This window comes from Mytilus trossulus, unplaced genomic scaffold (assembly GCF_036588685.1).
Source record: "Mytilus trossulus isolate FHL-02 unplaced genomic scaffold, PNRI_Mtr1.1.1.hap1 h1tg000122l__unscaffolded, whole genome shotgun sequence".
Classification (NCBI taxonomy): domain Eukaryota; kingdom Metazoa; phylum Mollusca; class Bivalvia; order Mytilida; family Mytilidae; genus Mytilus; species Mytilus trossulus.
Window position 1 is genome coordinate 112,041 of NW_026963298.1, and position 19,556 is coordinate 131,596.

General features: G+C 31.3%; 1 protein-coding gene across 1 annotated transcript; it reads left to right on the forward strand.

Annotated features, from left to right (window-relative positions):
- Window positions 1–3,866: 3,866 nt before the first annotated feature.
- Window positions 3,867–6,756, forward strand: LOC134700070 (uncharacterized). The gene is made up of 3 exons (XM_063561443.1): window positions 3,867–4,278; window positions 5,483–5,720; window positions 6,573–6,756. The coding sequence occupies exons 1-3, from the start codon at window positions 3,867–3,869 to the stop codon at window positions 6,754–6,756; spliced, it is 834 nt and encodes a 277-aa protein (XP_063417513.1).
- Window positions 6,757–19,556: the final 12,800 nt, after the last annotated feature.

Here is a 19,556-nt window from a genome sequence, read left to right on the forward strand (position 1 = left end):
AAACTTTCTCCTTGTTTTGGCTGTTATTTTGTTTTAGCTGGGCCTCACTAGTAAGTGTTGTGTGAACATATATAACATTTTAAATATGGTGCCTTTCGTTAGCTATTATTCATATGTTTCTTTGTCAATTGTGTTCTCCTATTTATTTGTATTGTGGTCCTGTAATGTTGTGTTGTTATTTTAATGTTATATTTAACATGGCTATACAAGAGGGCGGTTTGGCATGCCACAGGTTCAATCCAACATTTGTTTCTTTTAAGAAATGTCCTGTACTAAACCAGGATAATGGTCATTGTTATATTATATAAAAAAAAGATGTGGTATGATTGCAAATGAAACAACTATCCACAAAAGACCAAAATGACACAAACATTAACAACTATAGGTCATTCTCTAATATCTAATGCGTTTCCCTCGGTTTTGGTTTGTGACCCGGATTTGTATTTTTTTCTATCGATTTATGAGTTTTGATCATCGGTATACATGTACTACTGTTGCCTTTATTAATTATGTTATGAAAAACCAAAATATCATTTCAGGGGATTGGTTAAAAAAGAGGAACATCTTTCAAATGTTCAAGTAATCGAAAAAAAAGATAGATATCTTGCTTATCATCCGTAAAGTTCATAAACAAATAAGTGAATCAGTTTTTGAACAGCACTCCTATGTATCTTAAGTCAAGCACTGTTTATAGAACACATTCTTTTTTATATATTTTTTTCATGAATTTACATATATTAACATATATTTATCTTGTGGCACAATAAGCAACCGAAATAAATAAGCATAATAAGCATTATATGAACTAACACTTAGAAACCTATGGATTAAGTATAGTAATAACATATTTATTAATCTAGTAATAGTAGTGCAAGACATATATGAGCATACACATGGTATGGTATAACAGTATACAAATAATTTCAAATGCTCATATATACATGTTAAAATTCAATTTATGACCTTTGCACAGGGGTTCTAGAACAAGTTGTGTTCTTCCACACCTAAGTATTTTAAAGAAATATGTTTTTCTAAAATCAAGTTTTCTTTTATTCAATATGAAGAACTTTTATATTAGGTTTCATATCTTGCATCTTACATCTGTAAAAAAAATGTTCTTCGTAAGTAAGATAACTTTATTTTTAATAAAATTCAGTTTATAATTTCAAAAGAGGCCACCAATGACAATTTTTCAATTTAAGTGGAATTTTGCTTAGAACCTTTTCAAAAATCCATGAATTTAGGATGTTCAAAATGTGGGCTACAAGATGACAACCTCAAAGTAAATGTCCTATGGTTTCAGGCTATTCCTTGCAAAATGTACACAATTTATAATTAACAAGCTTCATTTAAAAAAAGTATAGAGCATTCGTCCTTAAAATATAATGAATATATATATGAATATATGAATCTATATTGGAATTATCATAACCTAGTGTTTTTTGAAACCTTGGTAACACACAAGTGTTTTTTTCCCCAATTTTTACAACTTTATTAAGAATAACTTACAATTTGTTTTTTGGCAACAAAATTCCTTGATTTAAAATAGTATACATGTCCCTTGAGCCCTTTTCGGACTTGAAAAACATATTAATGCTCAAAGGTATAAAAGCCTGTTTTTTTTCTCTTTCGGTATAAATTCCAATGTCTTGTAGCCACTTTTTCAGTGCTAATATAAGTCCTTAAAACTGTCGAAACATAGGTTTAAGATTATACATAACTGCAAAATGCTCATACATCAATATATTTCCATGATTAACTAACAGGTCATTTACAGTCAATACCGCATGATGTGCCCAATTTGTATGGTAAACACTGACATTATCATTTTTGAAATGATCGTTATGCCATATAGATGTAGAAATTACTTCCTCAAAATAAAATGGATGTCTGAGTTTTGAGTCATGAAAAACTTTATCCCAAAAGTTGTTTTTCTTCAACTCCAAAATAAGCCAACTAAAATTCATATTTTAGGGGGAGGTAAATTATTGAATCCATTTAGATTTAAACTTAAATAATTTTTTAACCCAAGTAACTTTTAACCCGTACATCTCTCAAATTAATAATGTTAGGCTGCTTTTGAAGTATTCCTGACATATCAGATCCCGCTTTATCTTGCCAGGTTTATCGTCCCAAATGAATGAATACATTTTACTATTAAGTTGACTCATCACATTTTTGAAATATTTTTTCTTTTTCTTGTCTTCGAGGACCATAATTTTGATTTAACATTCTATCTAAATCAACACAGAAAGTGATACCCCAAAAATTGAAAGTACTGAAACTCCATTTCAATCCCCACTTTACACACATTTTGGCTTGACTAAATATTTTAATACCTATCCATATAACGTTTGTTTTGTCTAAGTTAATTTTCAGTCCTGATATATCAGCATACAATTGTGATATATGGAGAGATGTTTCCAGCAAGGACGGCGACCCTTCTAAAATAAGTTATGTGTAGCCTGCATATCAAAACAAGATATACTCTGATTCATCTATCGTAATAACTATTATCTCATCACTTCTTCTTCTTAAAGTGCCTTATATTTAAGCACATAGTAAGAAAAGGCCTCTCTCCATACAGAAAAAGTCTGACAGATAGCAGTTCTGGGTAAAAGTTGATGTAATACCGTTAAATAATGGTTTTATCCAGTTCATGATAGAATCTACAAAATTAAAATACTTCGATGTTTCAAAAAGAAAGGCCCATGGTATAGGATAAAAGGCCTCAAAATCAATGACTAATAATATACCAGGGATATCATTTCTTTTGTAAATTGTAAACTATCGTATATAAGTCAACATCGATAAATCTACCCGGGATAAAGCATGTTTGATCAGAGTCAAGAATTATGTTTATAACTGACTTTATTCTCTCAGCAATACAGCTAGAAGCTAGTTTTTCATATCATTTAATTTAAATGTCAAAGATGGCAATTCCCTTCGATAACTTTACTTTTTTTAAGGCATTCTTGTCTTTTGTAAAGTTTCTCATAAAATATTTTTGAGTGTCTTAAATTTCTTCATGATTTTCTACTACAGTATTTTCATCAGTAACTAGTTTTTTAATAGTTTTTTTGACATAGTTGTGTGTTTCTAAATTACAATAGAAATATGTTGGCCTTTCTCCTTCTTCAATCTATTGAGTTTTTGACCTAACATATGGAACTTTAACCTTGTGTATGTCTCCACAATTGACATGTTTGGCTTCTATTTCATCAAGAGTGTCCTCTGTACTTACCTAATGTTTTAAATATTGTATCTTCTCAGTCAGTTGGATATCCTGTTTTGTGCTTTCTCTTTTTATAAATGTTGAATAAGGAAAAGGGTCTCCAACAATAATTGACCACTAATTGAAAATTCGATATCTAAATATCAATACTATGTAAAGCATCCTCTCTATGCACTGAAATTTTATATTGCTCAACTGTTTTTCAATTAGTTTTACATATTCAGGATCTTGAAGGAAAGAGTTATTAAACTTCTAGAGGCCTCTACCTTTTAAACATTAATTTATTTCTAAAGTCAAAATCACTGGTGAATTATCTGACATGTAGCTATTACCAATGTTTAAAAATCAAAAACAAATATAATCTTGATTGTTTAAAAGGGTCTGTTCTTTTCCATGTAAACCTTTTAACATCAGGGCCCAGTTGTTCAAAAGTGTCGTTAGCCTTAACGATGATTAAGGCTAACGAGTCGTTAAATCTTTACTAAGTCGTTAGCTAACATATGCGTTCAAATGTGTTGTTCAAATTTTTTTAACGACAATGTTAACTAACACTGCGTTAAGAGTCGTTAAATTTTTTGTCGTTAAAATGTTACCCATAATGCACAGAAAATCTTCACTTCCTGTTACCAAGATGGCTGAATTGTCTACAAAAAAATTGCCTAGGGACAGAAAAGCTAATTTCACATCAATTGAGGTCAACCTTATAAGTTCCAGAGTTACTCATGAGTTGGAGTTATTGAAAGGGGGATTTTCCCCAGAAGTTACTAACCAGAAGAAGAATGATTTATGGAAACTCATTACAGTAGAAGTCAATGCGTTGGGTGTTTGTATGAGGAGTGAGACAGAAGTCAGGAACAAATACCACAATATGTGTCGGGGTGCCAAAGAGAAGTTCACCAACAACAGAAAGGAAATGGGCAAAACTGGAGGTGGACCACCACCCACACAGCTAACTGTTGCCGAAGAAAACATAGTTAATGCTATGAGGGATAGTGCCTCATGCATTGGAGTTGGTGGCTTGGAGACAGAAATAACTTGCAATGGTATGTTTTTTTTAAATTCAATTTAATTTTTACTCTTATTTCATTCTTTAATTTGACTCAAAAACTTTGATTTTAACCTGTAGATATAGAAAATAAGTTTACGCTATCGGTCGTCTGCTTTGACAGAAGGGTTTCCCATAGCATGGGATTTCCTCGCTTTAAATATATTTGACCTTGACATGTTCTAAAAATATATACATGTCAAACTACTTTTAAAATTTTCATACGTATGCGCAACTAGTGATCACTTGTACATAAAGGATTGAATTATTCACTTACACTTTTTGCATTTGGATATCCTTGAAACAGTATGTAACCTTTATTAATCTTTATTTTGATTGCACAACCTATGCTACTTTCACCATCGTGTTGTTTTTTGTATTGCTATTGCCGCTTTTTTGTCCCTTGTAACATTGAAAAGATATTTTTTACGGAGATATGACTTTAAAAGAATTTGAAACTGTTTTAAAGTGATGAAACTGTTTAAATCAATTAAAATAATAACTTATTAAGTTTAAAATATATAATTTCATGTACAGATAAGAACTTATCAGTTGCTTACACCATAGAAGAAAGACTATAGCCTGTTTCGTATATGTTTCTTATATCTGACCATATCTTGTAAATGAATAATCTAAGAGTTATTCCTCTTTGTACTTCTGTTTTCAAAATAAAAAAAATCAGTTTTTTTTCAAAGTGGCCTTCTTAAACTGAAAAAAAAAATGAAAACAGGGCTTCGGCTCATGGGATATAAACTCTAAGCCGGGAATGTCACATTATATACCTTGTCTGAAACCTGAATAACTTATAATATAGTATAATTGCATGAGTGTTATACACTATATGTTTATGCTTTCACATTTGTTCTTAACCATTTCATAGGTCATTTGTAAAAAAAAGTAAAAAAAATCAGAATAATTTACTTTGAAATACAACCATTTTTTCCCCTCACATGTCACCTATGAAAAATTCAGGTCATTGTCCGTATGTTAATATATATATTAAAAAAGAAGAAGTATAATTGCCAATGAGACAACTGTACACAAAAGACCAAAAAGATAACTGTACAACCTTAAACAATGAGCAAAGTCCATACAGCATAGCCAGCTATAAAAGGCTATGAAATTATCTATTTGTATAGATTTGTTCCTACTAAGAATCTTTCCAAGAATTTCTATTCCTATTTCTTTACTTGATATTTTAGAAGCAATTTCCACCACAAATGGAAGCCAGTCTCAATGCACTGCCACAGCTACCCCCAGACCTACAGGAGAAGAACCTGTCTGGATGAGAGCCTTAGACAGACATCATGCAAACTTGCAGAACAATGAGCAGACCTGCCCTGTAGCCGATGATGCTGAAGGGACTGATATAAATGCCACATCTCCAGGACCAAGTATTTCAGCATCTTCCCAGTCAAAAAGATCTTCAAGTTCATGCAGGTAATGTTACTACATATTTACCACGAGAAATTTCTTATTTCATGACATCTGGGGTATGATTGTCAATAGGACATCTATCTAGCAAAGTTATACTAAAGTGCATGGGTATAAGCTATAAGGTAACTGTGCAGCCTTCGACAATGATAAAAACCGATAGCGTATAAAAGACCATGCAATGGATTAAAAAAAGGCAAAGTTAAAATAAAGTGGATGTAAGCTATAAGGTAACTGTGCAGCCTTCGAAAATGATAAAAACCCATACCTTATAAAAGACCATGCAATGCCAATGGATTAAAAAAAAGGAAAATTAGAAAATCATAAAAATACAATATAAATGAAAAACCACTGACCTTAACAGATTACTGAGAGAGTGTGTGAGTACTCAACCTTTTTTTTAAAGGGGGGGGGGGGGGATTTTGTCCTGCCTTGGTTGTTGTTGTAATTTCTGTCTTGCCTTTTAATTTTTCAATCTTTTTGGTCCGGTCTACTTTTCTCTTTAGATTACCCGGTGCGTGACTTTTTTTACATAAATTGTCTTGGAAAGTGTTTTATCATGACATTTTTTACTTCTTCTCAAAAATCCTGTCCTACCTATTTTTTCTAATTTCCTCGAGACCCCCTTCCCCAACCTAAAAATCAAAGGCTCCCTAACTTTGATGCACACCTCATGGTACTAAAAATTCAAATAAGTAGACAAAACAAGAAATAATTGTTCCATTATAATACAACTGATGAGACACCCTCTAGGAAAAAGGGACTGTTAAAAGTTGGCAGAACTTGATTATGCCCCAATTAACTTATAATGTTTTTTTATACAGTAATTATTTTGAATGTGGTGTTTTTTTCTTGCAGCATACAGCAGACACCCAGCAAGAAGAAAAAGACAGCTGAAGATGTGTATACATTACAATGTGCAGTTCTTGAAAAGAAACTAGAGAAGAATACACTACAAGTAGATCTGTTGAGGAAATTGCTTAGCAAATATGACAGTTTAGATTCTGATGCCTTGGAACTATTGTCAGTTTTAGGGCAGTGATTGTTTAAACCTTTAGAAAACTTTTCAAGTTGTTAGATATAAATGTTTGAATCTATTTACTGAAATGATTGACTTGTTTTAATTGTTTTTTTCCAAATTTCTATGTTTATTACAAAATCAAATTATTAAAATACTGCATATATTATATTGATAGATTTTTTTATTAACACACATCGTATGTATGAATTCTTTGTGATTGAAATTGATGATTATATAACTTATAAATGAATACTGTCAGCAATTTGGATTTTTTGTCGTTTTGTTTTGTCATTTTTGTAGCCTTTATATCAATGAAGATAAGATATCAATGTATTAACATGTTGATGTCAAATATGATAATTTCAAGCTGGTAAGATGATAATTCCAATACTGAGTCTTATTTCACCAACAACGTTTCTGTATATAAAGGAAATTAACTTTTTCAATGTTGATGGCTGTACAATTGCTCATATCTATATCATTTGAAGTATAGAAGATTTTATCTTATTGGCAAGCATACCAAATCTTCTATTTCCATTGTGGGTGCAAGATTTTGGCAATTGCCAAATATGATTTTTGTAACATTCAAAGCTAAACAATTTTATGAAATCGTAAATGATCCTGGTACTTAAGTTTCTTGGATTACAATATATAAAAATAAAGAAAGTGAAAGAGATGTTTTAAATTTAATGACGGTTAAAATAAGTGTCAGCAATGTGCTCCCTAATCCCTCTTCCATCATGTTGTCCTTTATAGTTGTTTCCATTTTCAACATCCTCATTAACAAGCTCATCAGCTACATCTGGCTCATTTAGCTGTATGCAGATGATGTGTAGAATTCCACAAACCATTACTATTTTGGTTACCTTTTTGGGATCCATACGAATCTGCAAAATTAAAAAAAAATTACCATGCAGGGTTACACAAGACACTAGATTGTGTGGTTAAAGGACGTAATAAGATGCAATGAAGTCGTAGTGTGTTTTTTTTTTCTTCTGGGACCACTGATCCATTTGTGCAATCTGTTGGTACAGTACTACCTGTGACTTTATCTTATTAATGGTGGCCATAACAAAATATGTTGACCATGGTGGCCCTATACGTCCATCATCATACCCCATGTTGCTTTTTTAATACACAAGGTATTAATCAAAAACTAGTCTAGGATAAAGGGAAATCGTGAATGCATTGAAGTGTTAAAATTATATAAGTTACAGGTCAGGTGTCTCAGGTAAAATGTACATGTATGTGTTTGTCAAATTTAATAACTGTGATTATGACCATGATGACAAGAAATTCAAAAATAAAATGAAATAATAAAACAAGTTGAACAAACAGCTTAATTAAAAAATAATTGTCTCCTGACTATAAGTTTTGATATTATACCTTTTAAATAATTTTTGATCAATTTAAGTTACTTTTTATATTAAGTCTATTTTTTGGTAGTGAAGAATAAATGAATATCATTTTTAAATATACTGCAAACATTTACAATTTATTGACAAGGTGTTTCTCAAATTAATTTTCGAAAATCAAAATGGTTTATTATTGTAGATAGACTGATCTGCATTCAACATTGTTTAACCTACATGACCTAGGATTAAGATTGTCTTTAGGACTTACCTAAATAAAATTTATGCAATTCATTATTTCTTTATTGAATAAAATATTTATAAGTATTAGAAATATTCAATACAGCAAAATTTGATATTATTTTTATTGTCATATGATATTTTAAACATGACCCATGATTTATAGGTTAAGCATTTCTTTTACTTTTTGTTCTTGGGTTAGAGACATTTTAATGAGAAGGTAAATAATTTTCAAATGGATCATCTCAAAGTTGTTTTGTTAATTTTACAATCAAGCAATATGTGTTCTTCATTGACCTACAAGAGGCACACTTTATACATTCTATCCTTTCTAGGAATTTTATATTGTCCACTATTTTCTATTTCTAAATTATGACCAAAAATTCTCTACCTATTGATACAATCAAGTTTACAGTTTTTATCATAAGTTTTTATTTTTAGATTTTTCTGTAAATTCTGTTTTTATTAATAACTTTAAAAGTCTTAATTCATTGAAGTCCCTGCAATCATGGCAATTATTAACTTTATCTAAAAGGCCTAGGTTGATTGAAATATTCTTTGTAAATGTATACCAAGAATATGTATCATGCCAGTCCAGCACTATCGACAATATAATACACTGAAAAAATGATTTAATAATAGACCATTAAAGTGTCACCATCTTTAGAAGTGCACTTTATTTTTTTTGGAGACAAATTTTGAAAGAAATTAACCAAACTGAAGATAATATAATATTAAATAAGTCATGTAAGTTTCAAGACAATTTCTTTAAATAATTTCTGTTCATCAGATTCACTTGATTCAGATATATAAGAACATTATTCATTATGATTAGCATTTTTAATAAACATTTATCAACATGTGATGATAACTAGGTGGGCATTTGGAAAATAAGTCTTTTCAGTGATTGTTTGTGCACAACTCATTGTTTTGAGATTTGAAGAAAATTTAGATAAACAAATATTTTTTTTCAAAATGTATTGTAAAAGGATTGAAATGATCATCTTATTTTGTTAAGAAACCAAATTGTTTAATTATTTTCATTTTTTTTAATTTAAAATATCACTTGCATGATTATTAGTTATTATAAATAGTAATAACTCGTTTAATAATGTTAACAAACAATTGAATACAATGTACATAATGTACATTTATATAAACCTTTTACTTAAAAACAATTATTAAAAGTATGTTTATTTCAAATGCTAGTCAATAACTTGATCTTTGACTTTTTGCCATTTCTATTCAAGATTCTTACTAAGAAGAAATTAAAAGAATAAGAAAAAAAAAAGGAAGAAACAAAATATATAAAAAAGAAAGAAAAAAAAACAATTGAAAAATGAAAAATAAAAAAAAGTTAAAGACAAAAAAATAAAAATAAATTAACAGGCTAAAACAATATTGACATTCTACATTTTCAAAAAAAGGTAAAATGTCAATTTTAAAAGAAACCTAAGTTACCTGTACAGGTAAATTTTAATGAAACATACCAGCTGAAAACTTCAACCCTAATTGATTTTAACATGTAACATAATTAGATAAAAATCTGCCTATGATGTATGACCACCAATAAATGGCCAACATCTCAAGATTGAATACCCCAAATAAATGTCCACCATTGGATGTTGACCATGCAAGAGGGTGGACATTACTAAGAGGAAGTCACAGGCTGTACTGTAACAGTCTAAAAAATGTATAAGTTTGTAATATTAAGTTTAAATATACAAAAATTTACCCAAATAGTTCCGGTTGATAACATAAAATAATATATATCTAAGACACAACTCCGGTGCAAATTTATTCGATATAGTATTGAGAGTGAGAGGGAGTAGAAAAAGGAGAGGGTGGAGGGTGGTTTTGTAATTTTCTTTAAAATAAATATTATGATTATAATTTGAAAGGAAAAATATACTCCAATCAAACAGAAGTAGTAATACAATCATCTAAATAATAACTCACTTCAGAATGCAATATGTGGAACCTTCTCTTCCATCTGCCAAATGTTCTTTCAATAATGGATCTTGTGACTGCATGACATCTGTTGTACCTTCTATGGTGTTGTTCATTGGGGGTTCAGAAAAGGTGTCATTAAAAAGACCTACAGGGATAGCCACTATCACCAAGTAAGATGCCATTTTCCCAATTGCCATTTCTCTCCATGTGAGCACAAACCAGCATGAGCAAATATATCTATTTTAAAGAATATTATACAATACATAAATATAAATACAATACAAAAATATTTTTTAAAGAATATACATGCATATCAATTTAGTTTGCATTGTTTAAAAGATATGACATTGGCATGCAATCATACAACATTTTACCATTCTTATCCAGACATTTTTCATTCACTTTTTGCTGGCTGATATCAGGGACATATATAATACAATATGTCTCTAAATATGATATAAACCAGAAACATTGAACATTTTAAAAAGTGAAAATATTTTGCATCTTCACTTAGGTTGTCTACATAAAACAGAAATATATACCATCTGGGACTAATAGAATCAAATAAAGTAGTGTTCTCAATGTTATGTATAATTATGATCTGTTTTTCATGATACTCCATTGTATTCTAATGACTAATGAAGCTGATTTAAAATAATTAATCAACAATTTACACTCACCTGTGATGTTCTGAAAACATGTGAATCATGACAACAACCTGGCCAATTTGCATTTATGTTTGTAAATCTACCTGAAAAAAATCAGTTAAAACATTATATAAAGCACTACTTTAACATGTTTAATTCAGTTACTTTTTGTCTATTTTTTTTTCAAAAACTAGTATTAAACCTTAAGAAACATTTCCAAAAAAGGGAGGGGTCAAAGATTCTAAACCCTAAGTCTTATTAATCCAGCGCCTTTTTTCTTAGTACAAAATGGAAAAAAGGGGAGTACTTATAAATAAGTTGAACATTCTTTTTGGAAATTTTTTTTTTTAAGCTGAAAACTTTTTTTTTTATTACAGTTACTGTATGGATTTGTTTTTATCTAGGTCTGAAAGTAACTATATTAATATCAATTTTAATATAAAGACCTCGTTATATGGAACAGACTATAGTGAGACTGGTTTCTGAAATTTAATTCAGGGGAACAGCAGATTTGTTTACAATGTGACAGTTCAAAATTACATTATGTGAAGATGAAAACAGAAGAACATTACCCTTTGCATCACATACTGCTTGAACATTCAGGCTCGGGTAGCCTTTTCTGTTGATGAATGAAGGTTCGTCATGATGCGGTCTCTTTATTCTTATATGTGTCCCATCAATAGCACCCAAAATGTTTGGAAACCCAGCAAACTCGTAAAATTCAGCTTTGGTTTGGTTAAGGTTAGTAGGCCACTGAATGAACTCGTTCCTCTTTTCACAAAGGGCATCTAAAACAGAATCGACCACTCTTGAAACTGTGCTTTTGTCCAAACATATAAAGTAGAGATGCACAACGTTAGGGTAATGACTGCCCAATTACATTGTAAATAAATATGGTACTGTAGACTAGTGCAGAGTATGGAAGAAACAAATACAACAATAAATGCATGTACATGTACACTATGAATTGCCACTTGAGATCCTGCATAAAATTCTCAAATTGAAATATTATATCATTAGAAAACATGTGTAAACAGCTGAACCATTTAAAAGAATATAGTCTTAGCTAATGTGTCACCTATGACCTGGAGGATACTTCCACTGGCAAGAAATCTCAATGTCACCATTGTCTGTTGTTCTACACTGAGGGCATGATTCCGGTTTGTCTGACGTGTCAACCTGTCCCTTACAAGATCAGATAAGAATAAAATGCCTTCCCTCCCAAATCTGTAGCTTGCTCTAAGTTCTGTATCAGTGTAGTCTAGGGTAAGTTCTTCTTTGCTTCTAAAATTTCTTCTTTTCTTTGAATTGGTACATGAAACAAGGCTAAATCTCAGGCTGCCATCTTTAACGCTGCGTTAGGGGTTTAATCGAGGTATGTCAAGTGATTAAGTTTAACACAGATTTAACGACTGCGTTAAGCGTTAAAATTTTTGAACAACACTTAACGATTATGTTAAAATTAACGACTGGCTAACGACACTTTAACGACATCGTTAGCTTAACGACACTTTTGAACAACCGGGCCCAGGATATACTTCTCTGAATAGGGCGACAAGATTCTTATATCATTTGATTTTTGTTCTACACTTAGTGAAAACCTTCGGTGTTACAATTTCATTTCAGTTGCCTAATGTATCATTCAACGTGATGCTTACATTTATTTTCCAATCTAGGAGGATAAAACTGCACTCATCAAGGAGGGTGGAACTTTACTCCACCGTGTTGTATTATACAGTAGCACAGAAACTGTAGTAAAGAATCAAAATCAAATCAAACAATTAGCAGTCACATGTAGATGTCTGCAATTTCAATCTTATGGCAAATATTATGATGGACATCCCTTAAAGGTTTAAACAATCTAAGGCCGTGTTCACACCAAACGCCGTGTAGAGTAAACATGTTTACAATTAGTTTAGTGTAGTGTAGACTGCTCTTACATTACATTTGTTCACATCTATACACCTTGTTTAGCTACCTGTACATAAGAATTGTTCCCACTTGTATACTATATGTCATTTAAATGTTCATTACGTAGAACTGAATTCAAAATTTTTGGATAACTTTTCTAGCGGTAAGGGAATAACCATTTGACTTCAAAAGGAGGGTGGGGGTGGGAATGGAAATATTCAGATCCCCAATTTGATAAAATTTTGGTCATACAGATGATAAAAAAATATTCTGAATCAAGAGTTTCCCCATACATTATATTGTTAAATTTAAAAAAAAAAGTATTTGATAACCAGCATCGAAAAAAAAAGGAATACAAACGTACGCGCGAAAAAAAATCTGACTCAGATAAAAAAAAATAACCCTCCCGCTTTTTTTAAGTTAAGTGGTTGCTACTTTATGAAAGCCATTTTTATAATTTGCAGTAGTTTGAATATACAAGAGATGTCTCGATTACGCATTAGAAAATGTTAGCTGCAGCAGCGTGCTTACAGCCGAAAAAAAGGATTGAGATATTAGGGATCACTACATTTTTATCTTTTCTGTTTGTTTCAAATGGTATTTCTTCTCCAATGAGTATTTGGTAAAGGAATAGGGTACAGTTTTTTTTTAATTTATTTTAAGTGTTATTTAACGGATCTAAGATACTAGACAAACATATCATTTACCTCACACTTTTTTTTAGTCATGCATGTATGCGTGAATCGTTGTTTGAGTAAAGACTAGTGGCGAATATTTCTGTGTACATCAAGTCGATTCAGGAAGACCTTTTCAAATGAATTAGGCAGCAACTATCTACTTCATATTTTGGGGGAGGGGAGGGGAGCAGCGGTGGGGGGGGGGGGGGGGTAGTGGGCGTGGGCTATTGATTTTTTAGGACAAATTTTGTTAACAAGTCGAAATCAATTTTAGCATCATATATAGTGGCAGCTGAGGGTGAAACAAACACATTTTTTTCAGGGCCAACAAACTGGAAACATTTTTTGTTTCCAAAACAAAATCCATAGCTCACCACCTCCACCCCCTTGCCTTTATGTTTAATACTCAACTATAGTAGCCCCCCCCCCCCCCCCACCGAAATTCAATTGATTGCTGCCTTATGGGTTCTGCAATGATGCTGCTTTGAGTATTGATCAGGGTTAATAAAATACGTTATTTTTTTAACAAAAAAATCTGTAAAATTTAGACAACAAATGGTGTAGAGAACTGTACTTATAATCAATGATAATTATCAAAAATATAAATTTTACTCACAAATAGTTTCCTCCTTAAATATATACACGGTAAAACTAATGTCCTAAATGTCTAGATTTGTGTACACTTAACCTACACAATGCCTACATTGACTATCGACTGTGTGTAGATAAAACATGATTTAAACTACATGTAAACATTGAGTTTTATCAATGGGGACGCAATTGTGTTTAGTTTACGTGTGAGTTACACTAACACAACACCGAATTTAGGTCAATGTGAACACGGCCTTAGACATATTAGTTTACATGTGTGAACTCATGTCTTTTGTCGATAAATTTGGTTTTCAACATGTTTCATTGTTAATTCCTAAATCTAAGTCATGATATGAGACAGACTTGATCATACATGAGTAATACATAAAAAAATCTTTGTTATAAATCATGCAAGAACTAAGAGGTATCAAGTCAGTAATATCAACATGGTATTAATGTCTCCTAAGTGTCGCACTCTTTTATCCTTACTAAATGAACTACAATATAGTTTATTTGTCTCATAAAAACTAATACAACTACAAGCAGTTTTAGTTGGAATTGAAACACGTTGCTGTCTTACACAGCTACTTTTGCATAGGTACTATTTCTGTACTAAAAATTTGTAGTACTTGAAATTTACTTTTTATATTCAGTACTATTTTGTTACTTTAAAATAATTGTAATATTTAGGTTCCTGTATTTTACAATACTTAATTTGTACTTGAAATTTAGGTACTACAGATTGTTGGTTACTACAGTTACATTTTCAGCATGTTGAAACATGGAATATTGTATTATTTTATAATTTCTGTACCATGATATTTAGTAAAAACCAAGTACTGTAAAATTCAATTGCCTAAATATTACCATAATTTTAAAGTAAAGAAATAGTACTAAATATTAAAAGTAAATTTGCAGTACTACATAATTTTAGTACAGAAATAGTCCCTATGCAAAAGTAGCTGTGTAGTATTGTTTTGCATAAAAATGTATACAAATTTCATAAAAGGAAGAGAAAGAAAAAAGAAAATGGACAATACGTATAGATTATTACATGGCATTTTTCATATCAGACCCTTTATCGGCCCAAGGTCATGATATCGCCACAAGAGCCACAGGCTCGAGGGGTAACATCATGAAAGGAAAACAGCAAGTGATTTAACACTTTTCACAAAACAGTTGAGGGGTTATTTTTTGTGACAATATAAATAAAATGCTTGTTATATCAATTCAAACATTTAAATTAAAAAAAGGTATCTGGTTGTCTTTTAATTATGTGGCTCTTGGGCCTATATCATGACCTAGGGCCGATGAAGGGTCTGATATAAAAAAATGACATGTAATGATCTGTTTACCATATATACTTTAGCTGAAGAAATACAGATAATAATTATTAATTCAAATGTTGTCTTTCTACGAATTTTTAGATAATAATTGCATTATAAAGCATTTCATTTATCTTGTCACAAAAAATACTCCTCAACTATTTTGTGAAAAGTGTTAAATAACTGGCGGTTTTCCGCACTTTTTTGTCGTTTTCGAACAAATTTCCGGAACTGCACCAAGTTGCATGTGATAAACGTCACGAAACGGAAATTAACGAAAAGGCATGTGATAACATTCAGGAAGCAGTAAATAAAGGTCCCTTTATCAGCCCGCTGTGGAAATTCTTACGAATCTGTTCAATAAACCTAGCAAATCTTTAATAGCCTTTTAATATTTTTAAATGTTTTTGATTGTAAAATTTTAGTAATATGTCTTCCAACTATATGATAAATATAATTATCAGTCGAAAACCAACACCAAAGTACACTACCATAACACTTATAATGGGATGTGTGACTTTTCAGAACAGCTTTATACTTTCCTTAGGCTGATTTTAGTGTCTTAAATTGATATATCTGTGTTGTGCTTATATATAGAATGGTTCGAGTGCACTACACAATGCTGCAAGTAAAGGAAGTACAGAAATTGTTAATTTGCTTATTGATTATGGTATTGAGATCAATGTTCCGGACGAATTAAGTTGTACAAAAAAAATATAACAAGCGGAAAACTATCTGAAAAACGAATGTGACAATCTCAGTGGCAAACATTGTCGAGAGCAGGCCTAGTTCTTATCTATGATATATATCGGAATGATTCTATATCCAAGAAAATGAGACCAAGACAGCATATATATATAAACGAGTATAAATTGAAAACTACGTTCAAACATATGACTCGTATATCATGTATATATATTTTGGAAAATGTTGTTTGTGCTGTTTTTAGACCCTTCTACAACGAAATTTGTTTGACATGCACACGTATAAAAATTGCGGTTTTTATCCAACGCAATCATAGGTTTGAACGTAGTTTTCAATTTAGACTCGTTTATATTTTCTGTTTGGGCATGTATCATATTTTCCCTCCGGTTTATATGATCCGTTCATCCTATATTGTCTCTTAAAATTCAAGAGTCAATCTTAATTTGAGAGTAAATTATATGGCCTTCCAAATACCGTTTCGATCCCTAACATCACTGAAGAGACATATTTTGTCGAAATCTAGATCTGGTGTATTAAAGAAATATTGACACCGAATGTTTGTGGCACAACATCGTAGCTACTAGTTAACACAATTTTTTTTTCTGTGACGTATTAAATTTATATTCAGATCCATTTTGTTACATCTTGTGATCAATTTTATTTGGCAATCGTCAATGGCAGTCAGCAGGGTTAAAGAACATCAGTTATCGACCTGTTAGTCAAATGCGATTTGTTTAAATATACTTTTTCACTTTTTTGGTCTTTTGGAAAATGTTTTTTGTGCTGTTTTTAGACCCTTCTACAACGAAATTTGATTGACATGCACACGTATAAAAATTGCGGTTTTTATCCATCGCAATCATAGGTTTGTATGTTGTTTTCAATTTAGACTCGTTTATATTTTTTGTTTGGGCATGTATCATATTTTCCCTCCGGTTTATATGATCCGTTCATCCTATATTGTCTCTTAAAATTCAAGAGTCAATCTTAAATTGAGAGTAAATTATATGGCCTTCCAAATACCGTTTCGATCCCTAACATCACTGAAGAGACATATATTGTCGAAATCTAGATCTGGTGTACTAAAGAAATATTGACACCGAATGTTTGTGGCACAACATCGTAGCCACTAGTTAACACAATTTTTTTTCTGTGACGTATTAAATTTATATTCAGATCCATTTTGTTACATCTTGTGATCAATTTTATTTGGCAATCGTCAATGGGTCAGCAGGGTTAAAGAACATCAGTTGTTCGACCTGTTAGTCAAATGCGATTTGTTTAAATATACTTTTTCATTTTTTAGTCTTTGGGAAAATGTTGTTTGTGCTGTTTTTTAGACCCTTCTACAACGAAATTTGTTTGACATGCACACGTATACAAATTGCGGTTTTTATCCAACGCAATCATAGGTTTGAACGTAGTTTTCAATTTAGACTCGTTATTATTTTTTGTTTGGGCATGTATCATATTTTCCCTCCGGTTTATATGATCCGTTCATCCTATATTGTCTCTTAAAATTCAAGAGTCAATCTTAAATTGAGAGTAAATTATATGGCCTTCCAAATACCGTTTCGATCCCTACCATCACTGAAGAGACATATATTGTCGAAATCTATATCTGGTATACTAAAGAAATATTGACACCGAATGTTTGTGGCACAACATCGTAGCCACTAGTAAACACAATTTTTTCTTCTGTGACGTATTAAATTTATATTCAGATCCATTTTGTTACATCTTCTGATCAATTTTATTTGGCAATCGTCAATGGCAGTCAGCAGGGTTAAAGAACATCAGTTGTTCGACCTGTTAGTCAAATGCGATTTGTTTAAATATACTTTTTCATTTTTTAGTCTTTGGGAAAATGTTGTTTGTGCTGTTTTTTAGACCCTTCTACAACGAAATTTGTTTGACATGCTCACGTATAAAAATTGCGGTTTTTATCCATCGCAATCATAGGTTTGTATGTAGTTTTCAATTTAGACTCGTTTATATTTTTTGTTTGGGCATGTATCATATTTTCCCTCCGGTTTATATGATCCGTTCATCCTATATTGTCTCTTAAAATTCTAGAGTCAATCTTAAATTGAGAGTAAATTATATGGCCTTCCAAATACCGTTTCGATCCCTAACATCACTGAAGAGACATATATTGTCGAAATCTAGATCTGGTGTACTAAAGAAATATTGACACCGAATGTTTGTGGCACAACATCGTAGCCACTAGTTAACACAATTTTTTTTTCTGTGACGTATTAAATTTATATTCAGATCCATTTTGTTACATCTTCTGATCAATGTTATTTGGCAATCGTCAATGGGTCAGCAGGGTTAAAGAACATCAGTTGTTCGACCTGTTAGTCAAATGCGATTTGTTTAAATATACTTTTTCATTTTTTAGTCTTTGGGAAAATGTTGTTTGTGCTGTTTTTTAGACCCTTCTACAACGAAATTTGTTTGACATGCACACGTATACAAATCGCGGTTTTTATCCAACGCAATCATAGGTTTGAACGTAGTTTTCAATTTGGACTCGTTAATATTTTTTGTTTGGGCATGTATCATATTTTCCCTCCGGTTTATATGATCCGTTCATCCTATATTGTCTCTTAAAATTCAAGAGTCAATCTTAAATTGAGAGTAAATTATATGGCCTTCCAAATACCGTTTCGATCCCTAACATCACTGAAGAGACATATATTGTCGAAATCTAGATCTGGTGTACTAAAGAAATATTGACACCGAATGTTTGTGGCACAACATCGTAGCCACTAGTTAACACATTTTTTTTTTCTGTGACGTATTAAATTTATATTCAGATCCATTTTGTTACATCTTGTGATCAATTTTTTTTGGCAATCGTCAATGGGTCAGCAGGGTTAAAGAACATCAGTTGTTCGACCTGTTAGTCAAATGCGATTTGTTTAAATATACTTTTTCATTTTTTAGTCTTTTGGAAAATATTGTTTGTGCTGTTTTTAGACCCTTCTACAACGAAATTTGTTTGACATGCACACGTATACAAATTGCGGTTTTTATCCAACGCAATCATAGGTTTGAACGTAGTTTTCAATTTAGACTCGTTATTATTTTTTGTTTGGGCATGTATCATATTTTCCCTCCGGTTTATATGATCCGTTCATCCTATATTGTCTCTTAAAATTCAAGAGTCAATCTTAAATTGAGAGTAAATTATATGGCCTTCCAAATACCGTTTCGATCCCTACCATCACTGAAGAGACATATATTGTCGAAATCTATATCTGGTATACTAAAGAAATATTGACACCGAATGTTTGTGGCACAACATCGTAGCCACTAGTAAACACAATTTTTTCTTCTGTGACGTATTAAATTTATATTCAGATCCATTTTGTTACATCTTCTGATCAATTTTATTTGGCAATCGTTAATGGC